The 22673-nt window shown below is 38.4% G+C and overlaps 1 protein-coding gene across 1 annotated transcript; it reads left to right on the forward strand.

Moving 5' to 3' along the window:
• The first annotated feature begins 13576 nt into the window (after window positions 1-13576).
• LOC144959766 (uncharacterized) lies at window positions 13577-20972 on the forward strand. Its single transcript, XM_078892499.1, has 2 exons — window positions 13577-13677; window positions 17464-20972. Exon 2 carries the CDS (start codon window positions 19120-19122, stop codon window positions 20881-20883), a length of 1764 nt encoding a protein of 587 aa, XP_078748625.1. The 5' UTR covers window positions 13577-13677; window positions 17464-19119; the 3' UTR covers window positions 20884-20972.
• The last annotated feature ends 1701 nt before the right edge of the window (window positions 20973-22673 follow it).

The following is a 22673-nucleotide window of genomic DNA, read 5'->3' on the forward strand; positions in this document are numbered from 1 at the left end:
CTTTTTGGAGACTTTTGCGTTTAGTTTGATGCGAAATTGTGCGTTGATGCATTTTGGATACACTTCCAAGTCACATTTTTTGCGCAGCACGGATTTAAAAAGTAATATTTTCGTAACATTGGCCAGACAAAATCAGTTATGAGGATGTATATGACAGATGCAGAGTTCAACCAATCAGTACGTATAAAGAAACAGAGATGGAAACTTTTCGGACACGTGCTCCGGCGAGATGAAAATTTTCCAGCACAAACCTCAATGGATGATTACTTCAAACAAGGAGCCAAATACAGAGGGCGTACACCAACTTCACTTCCAACAACATTGAATCAAGATCTCAAAAACTATCAAATACATTTAGAAACAACAACCGAAGAACTGATTTCAACAACACAAGGAAACATCCAACTGCCTCAGCACCTTAACACACATGATGACATTCTGAAAGTAAGAACACTTGCACCAGACAGAGATTTATGGAGGCAAATTACTAACTGGATAATAGAAACAGACTGAAAAACTCGAAGTGACGCAAACATTCACGGCAAGCGTCCACAGAGACTGCGCAGCCAAATTTATTATTATTATTATTATTATTTATTATTCATTATTAATATTTAGCTAGTCGATGAAACGCTGCGAACCCGAGACCTTCAGATTACTGGTCAGATACGCTACCATTATACGCGTAGCTATCCTTGTGAAGAATATACGTATTAAAATTGTCCCAACTATCGGGAGCCTCTGTGGTGTAATGGTAAGCATGTGCGACCGGTAATCAGAAGGTCTGAGGTTCGATCCCCTATCGAGGTAGCCTTTTTTTTGGGATGTTTTTTTTTCTTCTTTTATTTTTCTTTCTTTCTTTGTCTGGTACCTTTCATACACACTTGTTCCGACCTGACCTCTATTTTAATAGGAACAAAGAAGAAATGGGGGTCTTATTTATTGTGTCAGTGAATGACATAATCAGCCGGAAGGTGAAAATCTTGGATTTCCATTATTTTTCATTTTCTGAAAGACTATGCTCCAGAGCATCTCAATTTTCATTTGAAGTAAATCGGGTGATTTTTAATGAAGTTATGGTCAGATGTATGGAAAAGGTATCCAGCAACGTTTCTCAAATTTCATACTTTTTCAACTCGACTAGCTGTAAAAAACATTCAGAAGTGAAATTAAGCTTTGATATTTCCCGAAGATGTACAAAAAGGGTTGATTTCATCATTTATGACAAGAACTCATTTGGATAAAAATTGACCTTCTCACTAAACTTGACAATATCTCAGTTCAAACCTGTTCGCCACCCGACTGATTACGTCATTCATTGTAATAAATTGATCAGATAACATTATTCAGCGGACCTGTGTTTTAATAGGAGCAAAGAAGAAATTGGGGTTGGGGGGGGGGGGGATCATATTATATGTGGACCATCGTCTCAAAACGGTATAATGTCAGATGAATCGGATTCCAAAAAGGGGATCTAGAGATAAAAGGAGGAGAAAAAGGACCTGAGAAATTTGTGCAATGCAAGAAACATTAAAATCTCATCATCATCATCATCATCATCATCATCATCATCATCATCATCATCATCATCATCATCATCATCATCATCATCATCATCAGCATCATCATAATCATCATCATCATCATATAATCATCATCATCATCATCATCATCATCATCATCATCATCATCATCATCATCATTCATAATCATCATCATCATCATCATCATCATCATCATCATCATCATCATCATCATCATCATCATCATCAGCATCATCATAATCATCATCATTATCATCATTATCATCATTATAATCATCATCATCATCATCATCATCATCATCATCATCATCATCATCATCATCATCATCATCATCATCATCATCATTATCATCATCATTATAATCATCATCATCATCATCATCATTATCATCATCATTATAATCATCATCATCATCATCATCATCATCATCATCATTATAATCATCATTATCATCATCATCATCATCACCATCATCATCATCATCATCATCATCATCATCATCCATCGTGGCTTGTACTCTTGAGCACGTTGCCGGTCAGCTGTCTCCACGAATCACGATCCTCTGCGGTGCGCATGAAATCTGTGTTGCTTTTTAAGTCACATCTGGCCAATCTTAGGTTATTTAGATAAGTCATTATCTCTAGCTTATTCCTCTAGCTCCCTTTCCTTCGATCATCCCAGATGTTACCAACTTTTCTATTCCGTCTCTTCTCCACACACAGGTCAATCAAATGTATAGTAAAAGAAAAGGAGTGAAAATGACTCTTATTAAAAGATTGAAAACAAAAACAAAATCCAACAAAATAAACGACCTTTCGACCTTTGAACTTCTTCAGGTAAACAAGAATAGGAAATAAGTTAGATTAATATGTTATATTACAAGAAACATCATTTATTGTCTACGCACCTTAACTCTCTCCTTACCGATCATTTTCAGTATTTTCCCAAAATGGCAGGCTTACTCAGAAGGAAAATTTATTTTTTAAACACAAACAAGCTCTCTACAAAACAACTTAATATTCTTATTAATTAAACAAAGATCATTCTTCAAAGTTTGTGATGTACAAAATAAATCTGAATAATAAAAAATGTATTTTGTGATTGTGTCGTAACAAATGTGACGATTTTGATGTAGATGGTAAAGGGACGGTTAACGAAGAGAAGGTAACCACAATATTCATTTTTTGGGGGGCTTTAAATTATATCATATTTCAAGCACCTAGCTCATCACCGTTTTGATAAGATGGGCCACATATTAAAAGCTAAACTATAGATAATATGAAGTTGACGTCACTCAGGTCTTTGGTATTTCTTTTTATCATCCACGTTTATGAGTAATTTTCACTTAATTAACTGTATTATCCAGACTATAAACGTTCATGGTTACACAGAGTTTTGTGTGTTGGTCCGTTATACTTCCGGATGGCAATGTTGTGAGCTTCTTAGCCAAGCGCATACTATCTCCGTTATACTTCCGGATGGCAATGTTGTGAGCTTCTTAGCCAAAAGCATACTATCTGTCTTTCTATAGATAGTATGCGCTTGGCTAAGAAGCTCACACCATTGCCATCTGGAAGTATAACGGACCAACACACAAAACTCTGTGTAACCTTAAACGTTTATAGTCTGGTTTATACAGTTCAGTGAGAATTACTCATAAACGCGGATGGCAAAAATACAATAACAAAGACCTGAGTGATGTCAATTTCATTCTATCTATATTGCCAGCCCGCACTTTGGAAAAAACACACGTTTAAAATTTTGCCCAGAAAACGTGTCCTCAGCAAATCGAAGGCAAGAATCAATAACAAAGACTAGAGTGACGTCATCTTCGTTCTATCTATACAGTATGTTTAAAACACACACGAAAATGTATGAAACTAAAAAAAAAAAGAAGAAAAGAAGAGATTTTAAGAAGTGTGACGCATTCGGCAGAGATAAAGCTGGGGCAGTTCGAATGGCTTTATAGATGAAAATGGACAGCATAATCTTAATACGTTGTTAGCTTCCGTTCTATGGAAAAACAAGTAATTAAGAAATTTGGCCAGAAAATGCGTCCATCAAACTATATTGATCGATTTAAATGGCCCTCATTTTGACCAAAAAATCCCCCCCCTAAAACCTGGGACTTTAATGAAGACTTCCCGTGGTCCCAGGTTTGAAAGTTTTTTGTTTTTTTTTGCTAAGATGAGGGTCATTAAAATCGATCGATATTATTTGAAGGACGCGTTTTCTGGCCAAATTTTAAAATGCGTGTTTTTTTCAGAATATCTACGGCATTTTAACAGGTTCAATAAAGTAATACGTAAACAAAACTCGGATTTGGCTTAAAATGTTCTATCTCTCAACCCGCTCCCCTTATCTACTTATTTTCTTTCTTGTTTTTAAAAAAGACAACTATTATCTAAAAAAAAAGTAATAAACAAATATGAATATAGCAGCTTCAAAAAAAGAACAAAAATACCGAAGCACGGAATGTTTCGGGCTGAAACCCCTTCTTCAGCCAACAACAAAAATCCACAATAAAGACCGTAATACATTACTAAGTTACAGATAGACGACAGAGATATTTGTAGGTTTTCTCTGTATAAAAATACTTTCCAAGATTTTTCATCAACAACAACATCGTCACCATCAACTTAAATAACAATAGTCAAATGTAATGAAAGCTTTAATCTAGTTAACAATGACAAATGATAGGGACGTTTTGAGTTTCCCCTTCATCAACAAAACACAATACGATTCAATAGTCTGATGTCACGCCGCTTGGCAACGGCGGCCATCTTGGTTCTAAACAAAGAAAATCATTACTTTTTATTTTTCATGCTGGCTAGAACTTTTCATATGCCTTGTGATCAGAATGTGTAAAAGTCAAAACATGATCAAATGTATGTGGTTTTTTCCTCTGGATACCCTTTATGCTCGCCGGAGGAATACTTCATACGGGCGTCCGCCATTGTTCCGATAGTTTAGAGCCAGTGTTACTAAGTTACCATGCGTCATTAGGAAGGAAGTGACGTTACCACTTTTGAAGAGTATTGATGAAACACAGAAGACGAATATGAAGAGAGAATGGCGCTGTTAAGCTGAATAAGAAAAACAACGATTACTGTATTTATTCCTCAGCCAGTCTTTGATGTTATCACACAGTCTTTTAGACGAAATTCTGAAAAATAAAATGTGTAGCAACGGTTGACAGACAAAGCAGAAAGTCAAATACACGGAAAAAAGTCATCCCAATTTATCTGTCTGCCACGAAAACAAACAGAACAGAATACTCTTCTACAGTCGTAACGTCACTTCCTTCCTAATGACGCATGGTAACAGTAACACTGGCTATAAACTATCGGAATAATGGCGGACGCCCGTATGAAATATTCCTCCGGCGAGCATAAAGGTTATCCAGAGGAAAATAAACCCCATAAATTTGATCATGTTTTGACTTTTACACATTCTGATCACAAGGCATATAAAAAGGGAATGAAAAGTTCTAGCCAGCATGAAGATTAAAAAGTAATGATTTTCTTTGTTTAGAACCAAGATGGCCGCCGTTGCCGGGTGGCGTGACATCAGACTACTCTATCCTATTGAGTACTCAGTTATTGAGACAGTCTGGTGATTTACGAGTTGATTTTTTTCTTCTTTTTTTTCGTTCTGTTTTCCCATGATGGAAATGGTGCTGATTGGAGCACAAAGATTTAATAACAATAGACAGTATGCGCTTGGCTAAGAAGCTCACAACATTGCCATCCAGAAGTAAAACGGACCAACCCACAAAACTCTGTGTAACCTTGAACTTTTATAGTCCTGTTCAGACAGCTTAGTTAGAAGTACTCATAAAAGTGGATAATAATAATGGTATAGATTTATAGTGCGCCAAACATCCCTTCATCAGGAGGGCTCTAGGCGCAAACATAGATTAACTTAATCATGAAGCCCTAACACAGTACACGAACAACGGTAATTATACACATAATCAAAAGAAAGCCTGTCGGAATAAGAATGTCTTCAATCGACGCTTGAATTCCTCTAGTGAAGACGAAGAACGTATCTCTAGTGGTAGTAAATTCCACAACCTTGGACCAGAATGCTGAAAGGCGCGTTCACCAGCCTTCACTCGACAGCGGGGTGTTTTCAATTTGAGGTGTGTCGTTGATCGAAGCGATCGCTGTGGGTTATATCGTTCAACGAGGTTTGAGAGATATGCTGGTGACGAGCCCTCCAGGCATTTGTAAACGATAGTTGAAGATTTATATTTAATCCGCTGGTCCACTGGCAGCCAATGCAGCTGCTGTAGTAATTCGGGAGCTGCAGTTTTTCTGTCTTTCTGTAGTACAACGCGGGCTGCCATGTTCTGTATTTTCTGGAGTTTGTTTATTTTGTCCTTTGTGAGACCAACAAACAGTGCATTGCAGTAGTCCATTTTCGGGAATATCAAAGATGTTACCAATTTGTTGCAAGTTTCTCTATTAATAAATGGTCTGATTGTTCTGATATTTCTTAGAATGCAGATAGCACTTGTTCTCACATTGTTAATATGTTTGTTCATAGACAGATCACTCTCTAAGGTGATGCCGAGATTTTTTGCTGATGTTGTGAGTTGTATTTTGTCATTATCGTTGATTGTCAGTGCCAGTGTAAATGGATCTGTCTTATTATTTGAACTAGCAATGAATAAGGCTTCAGTCTTGTCGCCATTTAATTTTAATCTATTTGCAGACATCCATCTCATCACATGGTTGATGCATTGTTCGTAAACAGTTATCTTTGAAACTATATCGGATTGCAAACACATGCTATATATCTGGGTATCGTCGGCGTACATATGGTAAGCGAGAGAATGTTGCTCTAAGATTCTCACAACAGGGGAAGTGTAAAGTACAAAAAGGACTGGACCTAAAACGGATCCTTGAGGTACACCAAAATGAAGGTCACGCTCTGACGAAGTTACTTCCCCAATTAAAACTGATTGAGTTCTTTGAGTAAGATATGATGCAAACCAGTTTAGAGCAGTGCCCGATATGCCGAAAGTAACTTGTAGCCTTCGAAGTAGTATGGCATGGTCGATGGTGTCAAAGGCCGCCGAAAGATCGAGAAGACTAAGGATGGTGGTTTTTCCTTGATCAATAATTTGCAGCAAGTTATTTGTGATTCTCATCAATGCTGTTTCTGTGCTATGGTTTTGCCGATAGGCCGATTGAAAGCACTCATCGAGGTTATTATGTTTCACGTGACAAGAAAGTTGTTTTAGTACAATCTTTTCTAGAATTTTGGAAATGAATGGTAGGTTTGATACAGGCCTAAAGTTTTTAAAATTATCACTGTCAAGTCCCGCTTTCTTCAACAATGGCTTCACCAATGCTTTCTTGAAGCTTTCTGGAACAACTCCCTCCCTTATGATTGATTAATCAATTCAGTGATGTAAGGTGCAAGTTCATCAATACACTCCTTCAAAAGGGATGTTGGTAAAGGGTCGAGCCTACATGATTTGCTAGGACTAGAGAGAATCGTTTTCTTTGTGTCATTTATTGAAATTTCTTTGAAAGATGTTAAGGGTTCACCATAAAAAGAGGTATATTCTGCTTCTGTTTCGTCTGTGTCAAGTTCACTCCGTATCGTTGTTATTTTATTCATGAAATACTCTACAAAGCAGTCCGCGAGTTGCTTGTCGTCAGTGTGGTGTGGCAGGCTTGTTTTGATCTCTTTGCCTAGAAGCTTATTTGAGATTTTATAATACTCCTTCGGACTTTTTATGTTATCAACTTTATCAAGATAGTAGATACGCTTTGCCTTAATTGTCACCTCTTTGAGTCTATGTTTGAATGATATGTAAGTTTCCTTATCAATTGTCAGGCCAGATTTTTTCCATTTCTTCTCCGCTTTTCTTTTCTCTTTTTTTATACGTTTTACCTCCAAATTGTACCATGGTGATTCTTTTCTGATGTTCACAGATCTTGTCGTGAGAGGTGCGTGCTTATCCATAACACTAATAACTGCTTTATCAAAATTGTCACCAGTCACTTCTTTCTCACAATGTGTAGTTAGAGAGTGAGAGAGGTCCGCTTTAAATAGTTCTAGGTCAATTTTCTTCAAATCTCTCGAAACAACTATTTTTTTGTTTTTTGTACCGTGTACTGTCCCCCCTCTGATGCCAAAAGATATTAAATGATGGTCTGAAATGCAAAGATCATCTACATTGATAGGTGTCGCTAGTTGCATGTCAACGCTGGTCAATACCCAGTCAATAATGTGTCCACACCGATGTGTCTTTTCATTGACATGCTGTGTCATGTGATGTGACGAAAGTAGTTTATTTATATTTCTTATATCCGGTGTGTCTCGATCAAAGTGTAAGTTGAAATCTCCAACAATAATATTTTTCTTTGACTTCATGTCAAGGCGAAGAAGGAAGTCCTCGAATTCATCAATAAATAGTGATGTTTTTAATCTATTTTTTGCACTGGGTGGTGGCCTATATATTGAATGAAGCTTGACTGAGTCATGTTTAAAATCAATGACCATTCCTACCGATTCGAATGCCGAAAAATTGTTGACATCATGATTAAATCTAATGGTCAAATTTGACCTAAAGACCACTGCAATTCCTCCCCCTCTCCTTCCTTTTCTCGGAAATGACTGAGTTGTATGTGTGAGTGGTGTTAAATCCGACACAATTGCTTCATCCCCATTCTCCTTTACTTACTTACTTACTTAATCCTCTTCGGGCCTTGAGGCACATAGGGCATCCACCAGACATCTCCATTTTTTGCGATCGGCTGCTTTTGCGGTGGCTGTATTCCAGGACAGGCCTGCTTCCTTTAATTCTTTCTCCATCGTCCTTCGCCAGGTTTCTTTGGGTCTTCCCCGCTTTCTCTTCCCATCTGCTGTCCAGTACAAGGCTGTCTTGGGAAGTGACCCTTTTTCCATTCTGGCCACATGACCCAGCCAACGCCATCTTCTTCTTTTTATTTGGCTATCAATGCTAGTGCAGTCAGCTTTCTTTAATAGATCCACTGTTCTTATTTATTTAGGCCAAAATAAATTAAAAATTCTTTTTAAACACTTGTTCTGAAAGGCTTCTAGTTTCTGTATTAAGGAGGATGTCATTTTCCAGCTTTCACTTCCATAAAGCAGTACACTTAAAACATTGCTCTTGTATATTTTCAGCTTTGTCTTTCTCATTATTTGCTTTGATTTCCAAAAGTTTTTCAGCATGCCGAAAGCCTGGTTTGCCTTTTGAATTCTGTGCTTGATATCGTGTTCTGCATTTCCGTCGTCTGTTATTTTGGATCCGAGGTAGGAGAACTCTGTTACCTCTTCAATTATATGTTCATCTATCCTAATTTCACTGTCATGTTTTGGATTCACCCTAATGTACACAGTCTTATCGAAATTTATTTTCAGTCCAATTTTCGAGGCGTTCTTGTGTAGTACGTTTAGTTTCTCTGAGGCGTCTCTGTGTGTACTGGAAACTAACGCGATATCATCTGCGTAGTCTATATCTTCCAGAAAAGATGTCAGTGTCAAGCGAATGCCTCTCTTCTTACCATCAATTGTATTTTTCATGAGCCAGTCTAGAGCCAGGATAAACAGAAGCGGGGAGAGTATGAAGCCTTGTTTTACACCAGTTGTTACATTAAAGCTGTCTGTTAAATTGTTACCACAGATCACTTGGCATTGGTAGTTGCTGTACATTGCTTTGATTAGGTTGACTATCTTCATCGGTATACCATAATGGCGGAGTATTTTCCACAGGGACTCTCTGTGTAAGCTGTCAAAGGCTTTTTCAAAATCGACAAAAATGGTGTAGAGGGGGCTGTTCCATTCAATGCTTTGCTCCAGGATTTGTCTCAGGGTAAATATGTGGTCACTACATGACTTCCCTTTTCTGAACCCTGCCTGCTCTTTTCTAAGAATGTTTTCAATGTGAGGTGAGATTCTTTTCAGAAGGATTCTATTAAAAATTTTGCTCGTTACGGACAGGAGTGTGATTCCACGCCAGTTAGCACAATTTCCTAGGTCTCCTTTCTTGGCTATTTTATGGATGATGCCTTTCTGCCAATCCTCTGGTATTTCTTCCTTTTCCCAAATGTTGGTGAACAGTTTACTGAGAATTTTGGACATTTCTTGAGAGTTCGCTTTAAGCATTTCCGCAGTGATTTTGTCAATACCTGGGGCCTTGCCATTTTTTTGTTGTTGTATTGCCTCGTGCACCTCATGCTCAGTGATTGGACCAAGATTAACCTCTACGTCCCTTTCTGCTTCTGGGATATCTGTGTAAGAAGATGGGTCTGGTCTGTTCAGAAGGTTTGCGAAATATTCTCTCCATCTTTCAATTTTCTCCTTTTCGTCTGTGATGACACTACCATCTTGGGATTTTAATGGTTTCTCTTGACCATAACTTCTGTTTCCCGAGAGCTTTTTTGTGATTTTGTATAGTGTTTGTGTGTCGTGTCTTACAGCTGTATTTTCTGCTTCAGTTGCTAAATTTTCTGCAAAATCTCTTTTGTCTTTCCTTGTGGATTTTTTCACTTCTTTATCCTTCAATGAGTATTCACTGGATAGCCTTTCTTTCAGTCGGGGGGATTTAGCGTTCAGGAGATTTAGTTTGATTGATTTTCTTTGGTTAATGAGCTCCCATGACCTTGCTGATATCCAATTCTCTGTATTGGATTTATTGTGTCCTAAGTGTTCAGTGGCACTTTCCTGCATGACGTGGTTGAAATCTTGGATTGTCATGTTTGTAATATCTTGTATTGCACTGAATTTGTTTCTGACTGAGATATTGAAATTGTTTTGGATATCTGGGATTTTCAATTTATTTGTGTTGAAACGTTTCTCCTTCTGTTTTGCGATTTTTGTTTTCATCAATTTAGTAGAGATTTTGGCTGTGACAAGATGGTGGTCACTTCCAATGTCTGCCAATCGTCTGACTCTGACATCGTTTAGGCTGCTCTTCCATTTTCTGTTTATAATTATATGGTCTATCTGACTTTCTGTTTTCCCATCTGGTGATTTCCATGTCAATTTGTGGATGTTTTTGTGTGGGAAGAAAGTTCCACCAATAATGAAGTTGTGTTCTTCACAAAATTCTGCCAGTCTGCTTCCATTGTTGTTCATTAACCCTATGCCCTCCTTTCCAACGGACTGATTTGTTTGTGTATTGCCAACTCTAGCATTAAGGTCTCCGATGATCATGAGCATATCATGTCTTGGAATGTTTTCAACGGCCATTCTTAGAATATCGTAAAATTCTTCTTTGTTTTCTTCATCTGAATCCTCTGTAGGTGCGTAGCATGTGAGGATTGATAGCTTGGTGTATTTTGAGTTGTGTCTTGTGTATAAAAGTCTTTCACTTATCGGTTTCCATTCCAATAGTGACTTGTTGTTTTGCCTGGCTATCAAGAGGGCAACACCTTCTCTGTGTTGGTCATCCTTTCGTCCTGACCAAATGATCAGGTCGCCATTTGAGAGTTGGCGCTTCCCAGCTCCTGTCCATCTTGCCTCTGATATGCCTAGCAAATCGATCTTGTAGTTCAACATCTCGCGCTGGGCTTGTGCCAGTTTTCCTGTTTGATATAGGGTCCTAACATTCCAGCACGAGACATTGAGCTTGCGTTTTGGTGACAACAGATCTGCAATCTGGTCGGGGGCGTCCTTTCGGCTTTGACCTCCTACCGTCATGAAGCCAGTATTCTGGTCCGCTTCTCTGCTGCCGCCGGTTGTGGATTTATGTCTGGTTTCTGTTTCTGTAACAGTTTGCTTTTTATGAGGTGGGTTGTTAACCCTACGCTCAACCCCCATTCCTGGAGGGCCGGTGGATTACTCTTCGTCTGATCTCTCTCCTTTTTTCTCTTATTAGAGGTCCGAGGTTCGAGATACGCAAGCCCTCCCACCACGACAAGGTGATAATCCGTCGGGAGAGCATTCTCCTTTAACCATGTTTCAATTATTATTAGAATGTCAATAGATCTCTCCTCAATCATATGTTTAATGTCTAATGTTTTATTGCGGCAAGACTGGGCGTTTATTGTCGCCACTTTTAAAATTGGAAGTGATTTCTTTTTACTCATAAGTGGTATAATTGTCTGTGTGGTAGGTGGCCGTGGTGTTTTATTTTTAGGGGTGGGCCGATGGCCACACTGTGTTGGGATGGCCCTTTGTTTTCGTATCCCTCCTAGACTCAATCGATGTTTCGGTTCACTTGTTTCAACACGGTGTTTGTATTCGCTTTCATAATTATAACAATCATTATCACTTTCATGGTGTAAAATGTATTCAAGACAATCGTTGGTTTTCGTAAGACTTGTCATCGCGGTGGACTGTATGGTGACGTGTGTTTCATTTTCTAGATTCATAATACTGGGCATCGATGTTAGAGCACAGTGAACACTTGTAGTAAAATAAATAAACAACTTTGTTCATAAAATAAAACACTTGAAATTATTAAAATTTAGCATAAAATTCACGAATGATACACAAGTCCTTTGATAAAAATAAGAAATAATTATATCACTCAGAAGACTAAAACGTCACAATTCGATTGGTACAAAAATCCAGAACTGAAAATGTGAACAAACGCCAAAATAAATAGAAAACACAGAGCAAACTGAAACGTGTCAGCCTGCAAGGCGTGTTACAATGGATGGCAAAAAAACAATAACAAAGACCCGAGTGACGTCTTCTTCGTTCTATCTATAGGGAATGATATGGAAGTTTCAAATTTCAACGAAGATAGATTGTCATGGATTATTTTTTAATTTTAATTAAGTTTTAATTGAGCTTTATATAGCGCAATATCCACTAAATGTGCTCAAAGTGCTTTACAAGGGGTCCCTGACCAAAAGCAACATTTAACATATAGGACGGAACATGACGCCTGTTAGGCGATATTACAATTTTTCGGATAAAAACAACACTGTTAACGGCCAGGTACTCATTTTACACCTGAGTACGGTGAGAGAATGTGAGTAAAGAGCCTTTTCCAAGGATTCAACTATGCGCCGAGCGCGAGGCTCGAACCCAGGACCTTCCGATCCGAAAGAGAGTGTCATACCACAAGACCACATAGCCGCACATGTGTGTTCAAGAGCTAACTCGACTACCTTCATAAAATAAAGATGTGACGAATAAGGCCACCAGAATTTACAAATTACTTTTTAAAATAAAAAACAAAAGACGAGTTGAGTTAACATGTTGTGAATTTATAAGATTAAATTTAATGAGATGAATGTTCTTGTAAATTAATAGTGATCACTGTTAAGAATTATAACATGCCAATATAACGTAACTTCTGTGATCTTGGGGATAAAGTTGTATAGATATTATGCGCTTGGCTAAGAAGTTCACAACATTGCCATCCGGAAGTATAACGGACTAACACACATACTCTGTGTAACCATGAACTTTTATAGTCTGGTTAATACAGTTTAGTGAGAACAACTCACAAACGCGGATGGCAAAAACAATAACAAAGGCCTGAGTGACGTCATCTGCATTCTATCTATAGACTCGTGAGGTCCTACTACCAGGCAGAGGACATGTTTAGCGACATCCGGACACAACAATCTTGACACATGTGTATGTTTACAACTTTCATTAACAAAGCAGCGTGTTTACATTTTAAAAGAAATATCCAATCGTTGTACAGCAACAAATCATGTGATTGATGACTTGGTTGGACGAAAACCTGAATATAGATCGCTCCCATTGTTGATAAAGGGGAAGTTGAAGCTTTCAGTTCATTTTTCATTGTTATTTATTTATGCTTTGTCAGGAACCGACGTGTACATATATGCAGATCTGACATCCGAAATTAATTCTGGGCCTAGTTTAACATTGTTGCATTGGACAATGATATGCTACATTTTTAAAAAATGTCCATAACAACAACGAGCTCATAATGAAATTGGGTTATCAGACCTGCAAATAAGTGCACGTCGTCAGAAGACACTGTTTCATTCGCACCTTGTAAGGTGAAATATTGTGTTGTTTTTTGAATCGTTTAAAATGGTTTATAATGAAAGGAAGTGAAGTCAAAGAATGTCAACAACATAGACAACAAAAATGATAAACATTGCGAGACAATGAATGTATATAAAAATTATAAATCTTTACAATAATCTACCAGAAGTAAGTCTTAACAAATATTCGGAAGGCCTTCCGAAAGCTCCTACATCCCCAGTATTCTTGTTTTTTATAATGTTCTAGTTTAGGGGATCTGGGAGGTGGAAAACTTTTTTTTTAAGTCTCTCCCCTCCAAAACCCCCTACTAGAACAAGAATACTGGGGATGTAGGGGCTTTCGGAAGGCCTCCCAAATATTCTAAATACAATCAGTCAAGGAGGCCTTCCGAAAGCTCCTCGTGCTAAGGGAACCAACTCAAATATTCCCAGAACTAACCCTAAGAAAAAATAAAACCTAGTACCTTTAACTAACCCTAATAGGAAAAACAAACACCCATTCACCTTTACTAAGACTTATGACTAACCCTAATAGAAAAAGAAATCATCCGACCTTGAGCAAACCATAATAGAAAAACAAAAAAACCCTAGGACTGCTTTCAATACTTCACAAAACAAAATGGCGACGGATGACCAAAACAATTGCCGTAGTAGGAAATTTTAAACTTTCACTAATCTATCAAGGTTTGTTCTAGAGTTTTTGAAATGCTACTGTATATTGACAAATTGAATAAATAAACGCCTGACAAAAGATCTACGGTGAAACTACAAAGTGAAAGAAATGCTAGCACGAGGAGCTTTCGGAAGGCCTCTCATCGGTCGTCCCCAAGACCCTCGAACGTTTGATTTGAAAAAATCTAAAGTTTGAGACGAAAAAAAAAAATTCTAATTCAGTTATTAATTGCTTTAAGTTTAAGATCGCCATTCATCGAAATCAAATCATTTTTTGATAGGGAGTTTATCAACAAGAAATGAAGTAAATAGGAAAGTGCCAGAAGACAATAGGCTTCAACAGTCGTGACGTCACTTCCCTCGTAATGACGCACAATAACTTAGTAACTGGTTCTAAACTATCGGAACAATGGCCGACGCCCTTATGAAATACTTCTCCGACGATCATATAAGTGTATCCAGAGGAGAAAAACACTATAAAGCTGATTATGTTTTGACTTTTATCCATTCTGATCACATGACATGTGAAAAAGTTCTTGTCAGCATGAAGAATAAAAAGTACCGATATTCTTTGTTTAGAACCAAGCTGTTCGTTGCTGGGCGGACGTGACGTCAGACCATTGAATCCAATTGAAAATAAAAATTTCGCGGCGGCGATGGGGGCTCGAACCCGCGACCTTACTGGTACTACTCACTAGGAGTGGTATGAATAGCTCATACGGTAGAGGTAGAGTCACTCTCTGACCGGCCAGGCGGAGTTGCCGTACCAGAAAGGTCGAAGGTTCGAGTCCCCATCACCACCGGGAAATGTGTATTCTCTATTGTCTTCTGGCACTTTCCTACTCACATCATTTCTTGTTATCATCAACATAAGTGCCTGCTTCACTCACTTTTCGGAGGTAACCAACATAATTTTTGATTACGATGAATAATGTACCATGACGTTTGATGTCACTTACAATTCTTTTTGTATTTTAATTAATTGAAAACCTCGAATGTATAAAAGTGGACATATCAACCTAATGTCGATAGGGAATATTTGGACGGCCTTCTCGAAAGCACATCTTGCTAAAGGAAGCAATCCAATTATTCCTTCAACTAACCCGAAGAAAAATAAAACCTAGTACCTCTAACCCTAATAGGAAAAACAAACACCCGGGGACATTTATTGAAACCTATAACTTACCGTAATAGAAGAAAAAAAATCCTCCAACCTCGAGCTAACTCTAATAGAAAAAACAAACAAACCTAGGACTGCTTTGCACTACCTTTCAATACTTCAACAAACAAAATGGCGACGGAGAATCAAACCAGTGGTTATGTTAGGAAATTCTAAACTTTCACAAATCTATCAAGGTTTGTTCTAAAGTTTCAATAATGCTACTGTATATTGACAGATTGAATAAATAAACGCCTGACAAAAAATCCACGGTGAAAATACTCATTGAAAGAGATCATGCTACTTCGGGGAGTTTACGGAAGGCAATATTGTATATTAATTGATTGAAACTCTCCAATGTATAGATAGAATGAAGATGACGCCACTCATGTCGTTGTTATTATTTTGGCCATCCGCGTTTATGAGTACTTATCACTATTTTGTATTAACCAGACTATAAAAGTTCATGGTTACACATAGTTTTGTGTGTTGGTTCGTTATACTTCCGGATGGCAAGGTTGTGAACTTCTTGCCCAAGTGCATACTACCTATAGACAGATCGAAGTTAATGCCATTCAGGTCTTTGTTATCGTTTGTTTGTTTTGTTTGTTTTTTTTGGTCGCAATCCATGGTTATGAGTAATTTTCACTAAACTGCATTCCCAGACAAAAAAGTTTAAGGTTACACATTGGTGTTTCTGTTATAATTCCGGATGGAAATGTTGTGAGTTTCTTAGCCAAGCGCATTGCATCTATTGTTTATGAAAAACCTGCTATATTTATCCCATTGAGCTTGAAGTTGTGTAACAATTGGTAGCCATCGTTTACTTTTCGCCTGATAGTAGAACCCTCTAAGACTCAATTTTGACATAATTTTTAGGTTTGTGGACCGCCTAGTGAGTTGTCTTTAGTAGTGGTCAAGGAAACAAATGACCCCATTGGTTGAACTGTTGAACACAACTCATGATTTGTTTTCTTTTGTGACCAAAGACTTGTCTTTAGAGACAGTTGGTCAGTGCGTCGCGATCGTTAACATAAAGCATTACAACGGAGCCCTTTAAGACATAGTTTGATGTCATTTTTAAGGTTTGTGCAGTGTCTGGTGAGTTGTCGTTAGTAGAACTTAAGGAATGACCCCATTGGTTTAACTATTGAATACAATTCACGCACGATTTGTTTTCTTTTGTGGCCAAAGACTTGTCTTTTGACGTCATTTTTTTGGTCAGTGTCAGGCCGTGGCCTTCGTAAAGTTATGGCCTAATACTGACCAAAAAATGATGTCAAAATGCCAGTCTTTTGCCGCAAAAGAAAACAAATCGTGAGTTGTATTCAATAGTTCAACCAATGAAATAACTTGTTTTTATGAGCTCTTCTAACGACAACTCACTAGGCGGTGCAAAAACCAAATAATGACGTCAAACTGCCAGTCCTTTTGGATTTCAATATCAGGCTATAACATAACGATGGCTACGGTGTCAGACCATGAGTTTACGATGGCGACGATTGGTCCAAAATATATTATAGCGTTCGGTTCTCAGATCTGCAGCAATATGTATGCATGTCGTCTTTTGAATAGGATTCAATAGTCTGATGTCACGTCCGCCCAGCAACCAGCAGCTGGTTCTAAACAAAAAAATAGGTACTTTTTATTCTTCATGTTGGTTAGAACATTTTCACATGTCATGTGATCAGAAAGTATAAAAGTCAAAACATGATCAGATTTAGAATGTTTTTCTCCTCTGGATACACTTTCATGCTCGTCGGAGAAGTAAAGATTAAAGAAACTTCATTCATAGTATCAAATATTACGCTAACAAGTGGGCTGCGGTACTGGAAAAAACTCGAATTAGAAGATTTGGTCAGAAAACCCTAAGATGAGTACATGGCCGCTAACAGCGTTGTCTCTGTCCGAATAAATTGTAATATCGTATCCCGTCCTAAATGTTAAATGTTGCTGTTGGCCAGGGACCCCTTGTAAAGCGTTTTGAGTACGTTTAGTGGATATTGCGCTATATATAAATTCAAGCTCATTCTTTTTAAAGCTAGTTATATTTCTCATTTTCTTTGTGCATTTTAACCTGCAAAATTTCTAATGTTCGTTTTATTATTTCTTCCTCCATTCCAGAATCATCTCCTCAGTTCGTTTACATATACAAGATGATCTTGATTCCCGACACGCCTGTCAGAATGATCGAGACCTGAAACTCTCCAGACTACATCATGTATCGTGGGAACCATCTGCTATCACTGGCTTAGACATCTCTGACCGTCATCGTTATTGGCATCAAAGTCTCCACTACCTTCTTCTCCATCATTATCAACATCTTCGTCATCATTACCATCGTCAAATTTTATACGTTATCGGGTTCCGCCGAGATTGTACATCATTTCTCAACAATATTATAGTAAAATAGTAATAGCAGCGTATGGCTACACCTCCAAATCCATTTCGTCAACCCATCTTCGAAAGTCTTCCTCTGCCCTAAGGACTGTTTCATAGCCACCTTAAAGTAAAATCAAAGCCTTATAAAATATCCTGATGAAATGGCTTCCGGAAAATTAAACTTTCACTCCTTAAACGATAATTTTTCGTTTTCACCCAAGAAAACCGGTTTCCGAAAGGCGACGAGATTGATCAGCAACTTAAACAACCCGGAACTGCCCGCAGGCTCCTGTAAATTGAATCAATTTAGGTCCACGTCTGCTTTCCCAGACTGCATAGCTGCTTCTTCTGGCTCTAACTCGTTGCACAGTCCCCGCAGACATTGCAGTAATGTCCACAGATACCAGAACAAGCTCATGAGCTCCCAAAGGATGGCAGGGGCCAACAACGGCAGCCATTTCCTAAAGTTCGGAAATTAAAAGGGAGATCACTAACATAATATTCGAAGAAGAGAAAGTAATGTTATCATAGGAATAGAAGAAGAGAAAGTAAAGTTATCATAGGAGTATTCTGATTGGTTCAATGTAGTATTGAACAATAATATAAATTTGTGAACACTATTCCAAAGTTCGGAAATTAAAGGGAGATTACTATTATATTCGAAGAAGAGAAAGTAAATATATCATAGGAGTATTCTGATTGGTTGATGGTAATATTGGACAATATCAATTTGTGAACACTATTCCTTTACCCCTTTTTCTTAAGCAACAAATAAGCAAACAAATACCTTTTATGAAACACGTATATTTGAGGAGACGTTTAAAGGAGTGGTGAGTTCCCGTAGATTATATTCAATTTAACAATAAATACATAACACCTCCACGTTATATGAAATTCAGTAAAAGTAAAGTAACATTATCATATAAAAGATTAAGATTTGATATTAACTGTAAATATACACAATTGGAGAAAAAACAACACAAAAATGGATTATGATGAAAGGATAAGAATGCTTTTTAATCTTTAAAGATCGTGTGAAAAAAACATTGAAATATTAAAGGAGTTTATTTCTTTATCACCCCCAACCACCACCACCGCCACCACCACCACCACCACCACCACCACCACCACCAACACCACCACCACCACCACCACCACCACCCACACCCCAAAAAAGAACAAAACAAAGAAAACAATGGCTAAATTCATTGCAATTTCAAAATAGCACAATTATAGTTCATAGGACAATATATATTCGATATAATAAATCAACAGTTTAGACAATTCCGTAATCAATGAGACTGCCATTGGACGTAACGTTAACACATAAACGATTTTATTTTTTTCGTGAACCCCTCCCCCCTCCACCACCACCACCACCACCAAACCAAGAAAACAATGGCTAAAGGTCCGGGCAGTCCAAAGGCTGCACGTGCAGCAAAAGGTGCCGCGCCGAAACCAAAAAGTCCCGTCAGCCCCAAAAAGATAAAGGGGAAAGTTCAAGTATCCAAGAACAAGGCAAAGGTCACGGTGAAATTCGCCAAAGAAGATAAAGAGACGAGAACATCAGAAGACTTGACTACAGATCCGGACTCCTACGATGTTCCGTTATACCTGTGCCCCACCCCAGGAAACTCGGGGGTGTGCATGAACTTGGCGGACGACTCTTCAAAAAGTATGTGGTCGGAATCCGAAACGAGACGAACTAAAGACAAAACACAAAAACCAGCGAAATCGGGTAAGAAATCTCCCGGAGCAGGGAAGGCAGCAAAAGGAAAAGGAAAAGCGTCGCCGAAAGCCCAAAAGAAAACAGCAGGAAGTCTTCAGTTTCATTCTCAGTGCACACAAGTGTCGTCCTGCTGGGCGAGAAGCACACAGACTGCTCAGTGTCTGACAAGTAACGCGAGCTGTAACACTGAAATTGAGGATAAAAAGCCTTGCAGTAGACCGACACAAACATCCATATGCGTCGTGAGGAATGCTTGCTGCAAGACGACGAGAGAGAAGCCTTGTATTAGATCAGATGTTGACGCCCAAAGGCCAGGATGCTCATCCTCCTCTCACACGCACTCAACCTCACTCGCAGCCCTACTTTCTAACGTTAGAAATACAGGCTCGCCAACGAGTTGCCATCGAAGTCCTTATGAAAAGTTGGGACGGGCTGAAGACTTCTGTAATGAGACGGATGACAATCAAGAACTGCCTAAAAACGATACGCGAGTGGCTGCCACCAGGTGCAGTTTCGAGATGCCGAGTGGGTGTGGACCTCGATTCGTCTCAAAGTATTGCAGGTCAAAGATAAGTAGGTGCCATCGGCCCAATTTCCGGGAGTGCTTGTACGATTCGGACTGTTCGGTGCCGTCTATATGTTCAGAACCGCCAAGAGTAGTAAGTGAAGTGATAAAGGAGGATAAAGTAGAGCCCGAAGTAGTCGTCGTACAAAAACCAGAACCCGAGGAGGAAAAGCCTCTGATCGTGCACGTACGAGAGGAAGTGGTAGATCCCGTTTTGGACGTGGTGGAGGAAATTGTGACAGGCGTTGAAACCGTCGTTGAGGATAATATACCAAAACCTGTGGGAGTGCAGATAACCGTGGAGCCATCACGCCAAAATATAGAAGTAAAACTAAACAGTCCAGTGCCAGAACCCGAGGTTGTGGAGTTTAAACCTGCTAGTCCCGAGCCGAAACGAGAAAGCATAGAAGTTAAACGCAATAGCTCTGTGCCGAAACGAGAAAGCGTTGGGGTCAGACGAAATAGTCCCGAGCCCAAAAGAGAAATCGTTGAGATTAAACGTAACAGTCCTGAGCCGAAACTCGACTATGTGAAATTAACTGTTCCCAAACCAACAGCCCCGATCCTGTCATGTGACTACCGTATAGACAGATGCCCTTGGACCTCTTGCTGTCCCACAATTCCAAGACCTCAATGTTTTGAGACCTGCAATTTCCCTTTCACCGATTTGTCATCTCGGTCTTCCGCCCGCAGCTCCAGGGTGTCGCGTTACTGCGATTACGACCTGGAACCGTGTCGATGCAGCAGTTACAGGGGCGGGAGCCGCTATTATTGCAAAATGGCCGCCGCTGGAGCTCTGAGGACCTCTTGTGAGACAAAACCGCTCTTCAAACGATGGAAGTGGCGGCACCAATTTGAAAACAGCTAGTGCGATTTCCCACCCGTTGCGGATTTAATTTAGAAAATTGCTGTGTTCTTTATAGAATTTCTTTTGAAATAAAAATTACTTTAATTCTTGATTAGATTTATCTACACTTCTATATATTAAAAATATATTTAAAACAAACATTTTAAAATGGCGCTTGGCTAAGAAGCTCATAACATTGCCATCCGGAAGCATAACGGACGAACAAACAAAACTATGTGTAACCTTGAACGTTTATGGTCTGGTTAATACAGTTTAGTGAGAATTACTCATAAACGTGGATGGCAACAAAAAAAATAACAAAGACCTGAGTGACGTCAACTTCATTTTGTCTATAAAATTCAAGTCTTCTTCTTCTTCTTCTTCTTCTTCTTCTTCTTCTTCTTCTTGTTCTTCTCTTCTCTCTTCTCTCTTCTTCTCTTCTTTTCTTGTTCTTCTTCTTCTTCTTCTTTCTTCTTCTTTTCTTTTCTTCTTCTTTTCTTCTTCTTCTTCTTCTTCTTCTTCTTCTTCTTCTTCTTCTTCTTCTTCTTCTTCTTCTTCTTCTTCTTCTTCTTCTTTCTTCTTCTTCTTTCTTCTTCTTCTTCTTCTTCTTCTTTCTTTCTTCTTCTCTTCTTCTTCTTCTTCTTCTTCTTCTTCTTCTTCTCTTTCTTTCTTCTTTCTTCTTCTTTCTTCTTCTTCTTCTTTTCTTCTTCTTCTTCTTCTTCTTCTTCTTCTTCTTCTTCTTCTTCTTCTTCTTCTTCTTCTTCTTCTTCTTCTTCTTCTTCTTCTTCTTCTTCTTCTTCTTCTTCTTCTTCTTCTTCTTCTTCTTCTTCTTCTTCTTCTTCTTCTTCTTCTTCTTCTTCTTCTTCTTCTTCTTCTTCTTCTTCTTCTTCTTCTTCTTCTTCTTCTTCTTCTCTTCTTCTTCTTCTTCTTCTTCTCTTCTTCTTTTTCTTCTTTCTTCTTCTTCTTTTTTTCTTCTCTTCTTCTTCTTCTTCTTCTTCTTCTTCTTCTTCTTCTTCTTCTTCTTCTTCTTCTTCTTCTTCTCCTCCTCCTCCTCCTCCTCCTCCTTCCAAGAACCATTAAATAGATGACCGCTTAGTCCATACAACCTACATATCATCATCTTACAATCTCCAGTGTCGCCTTGATATAAAAATGACATTGTTAAGAAAACCTAATCGTTTTTAACTCACTCAAACCTAACACCGACTATATCCGTAGTTTGCCCGGGGTTACTTTTACCCCATGCCTATTGATTATTACATTTATTTCTCTGAGACAAATTATAAGCGCAGTGTATCAAAGCTAATGTTCTTTAGTTTTTACATGTTAATTAATGATAGTTGAATAAAACTATCTATGTTCATGCTTATTTTAAATACATATGTGACCCATCATGTCAAAACGGTATTATTTCGGAACGAACCAGATGCTTAAAAACCGAATTCAATGTTAAAACTGGTCAAAAATACAAATTATTGGCATTAGTACCCTAAAACATGGTATCCATTCTCCTCAATAAAACATACAAACTCAACACGTCTGATATTTCTGGCTATAAATTCAATTTTCAACATCTTAACCATCCCGACTTAATACCGTTTTGAAGCGAAGGGCCACATATTTTTTCTCTCCAATTTTGAAAAGTATAATTGAGCTTTATATAGCGCAATATCCACAAAATGTGCTCAACGCGCTTTACAAGGGGTCCCTGGTCAACAGCAACATTTAACATGTAGGACGGGACATGGCGCCTGTTAGGCGATATTACAATTTTTCGGACAAAGACAACGCTGTTAACGGCCAGGTACTCA

This window comes from Berghia stephanieae, chromosome 14 (genome assembly GCF_034508935.2).
Source record: "Berghia stephanieae isolate SIO BIC M18660-M18661 chromosome 14, UCSD_Bste_1.3, whole genome shotgun sequence".
Lineage (NCBI taxonomy): Eukaryota > Metazoa > Mollusca > Gastropoda > Nudibranchia > Aeolidiidae > Berghia > Berghia stephanieae.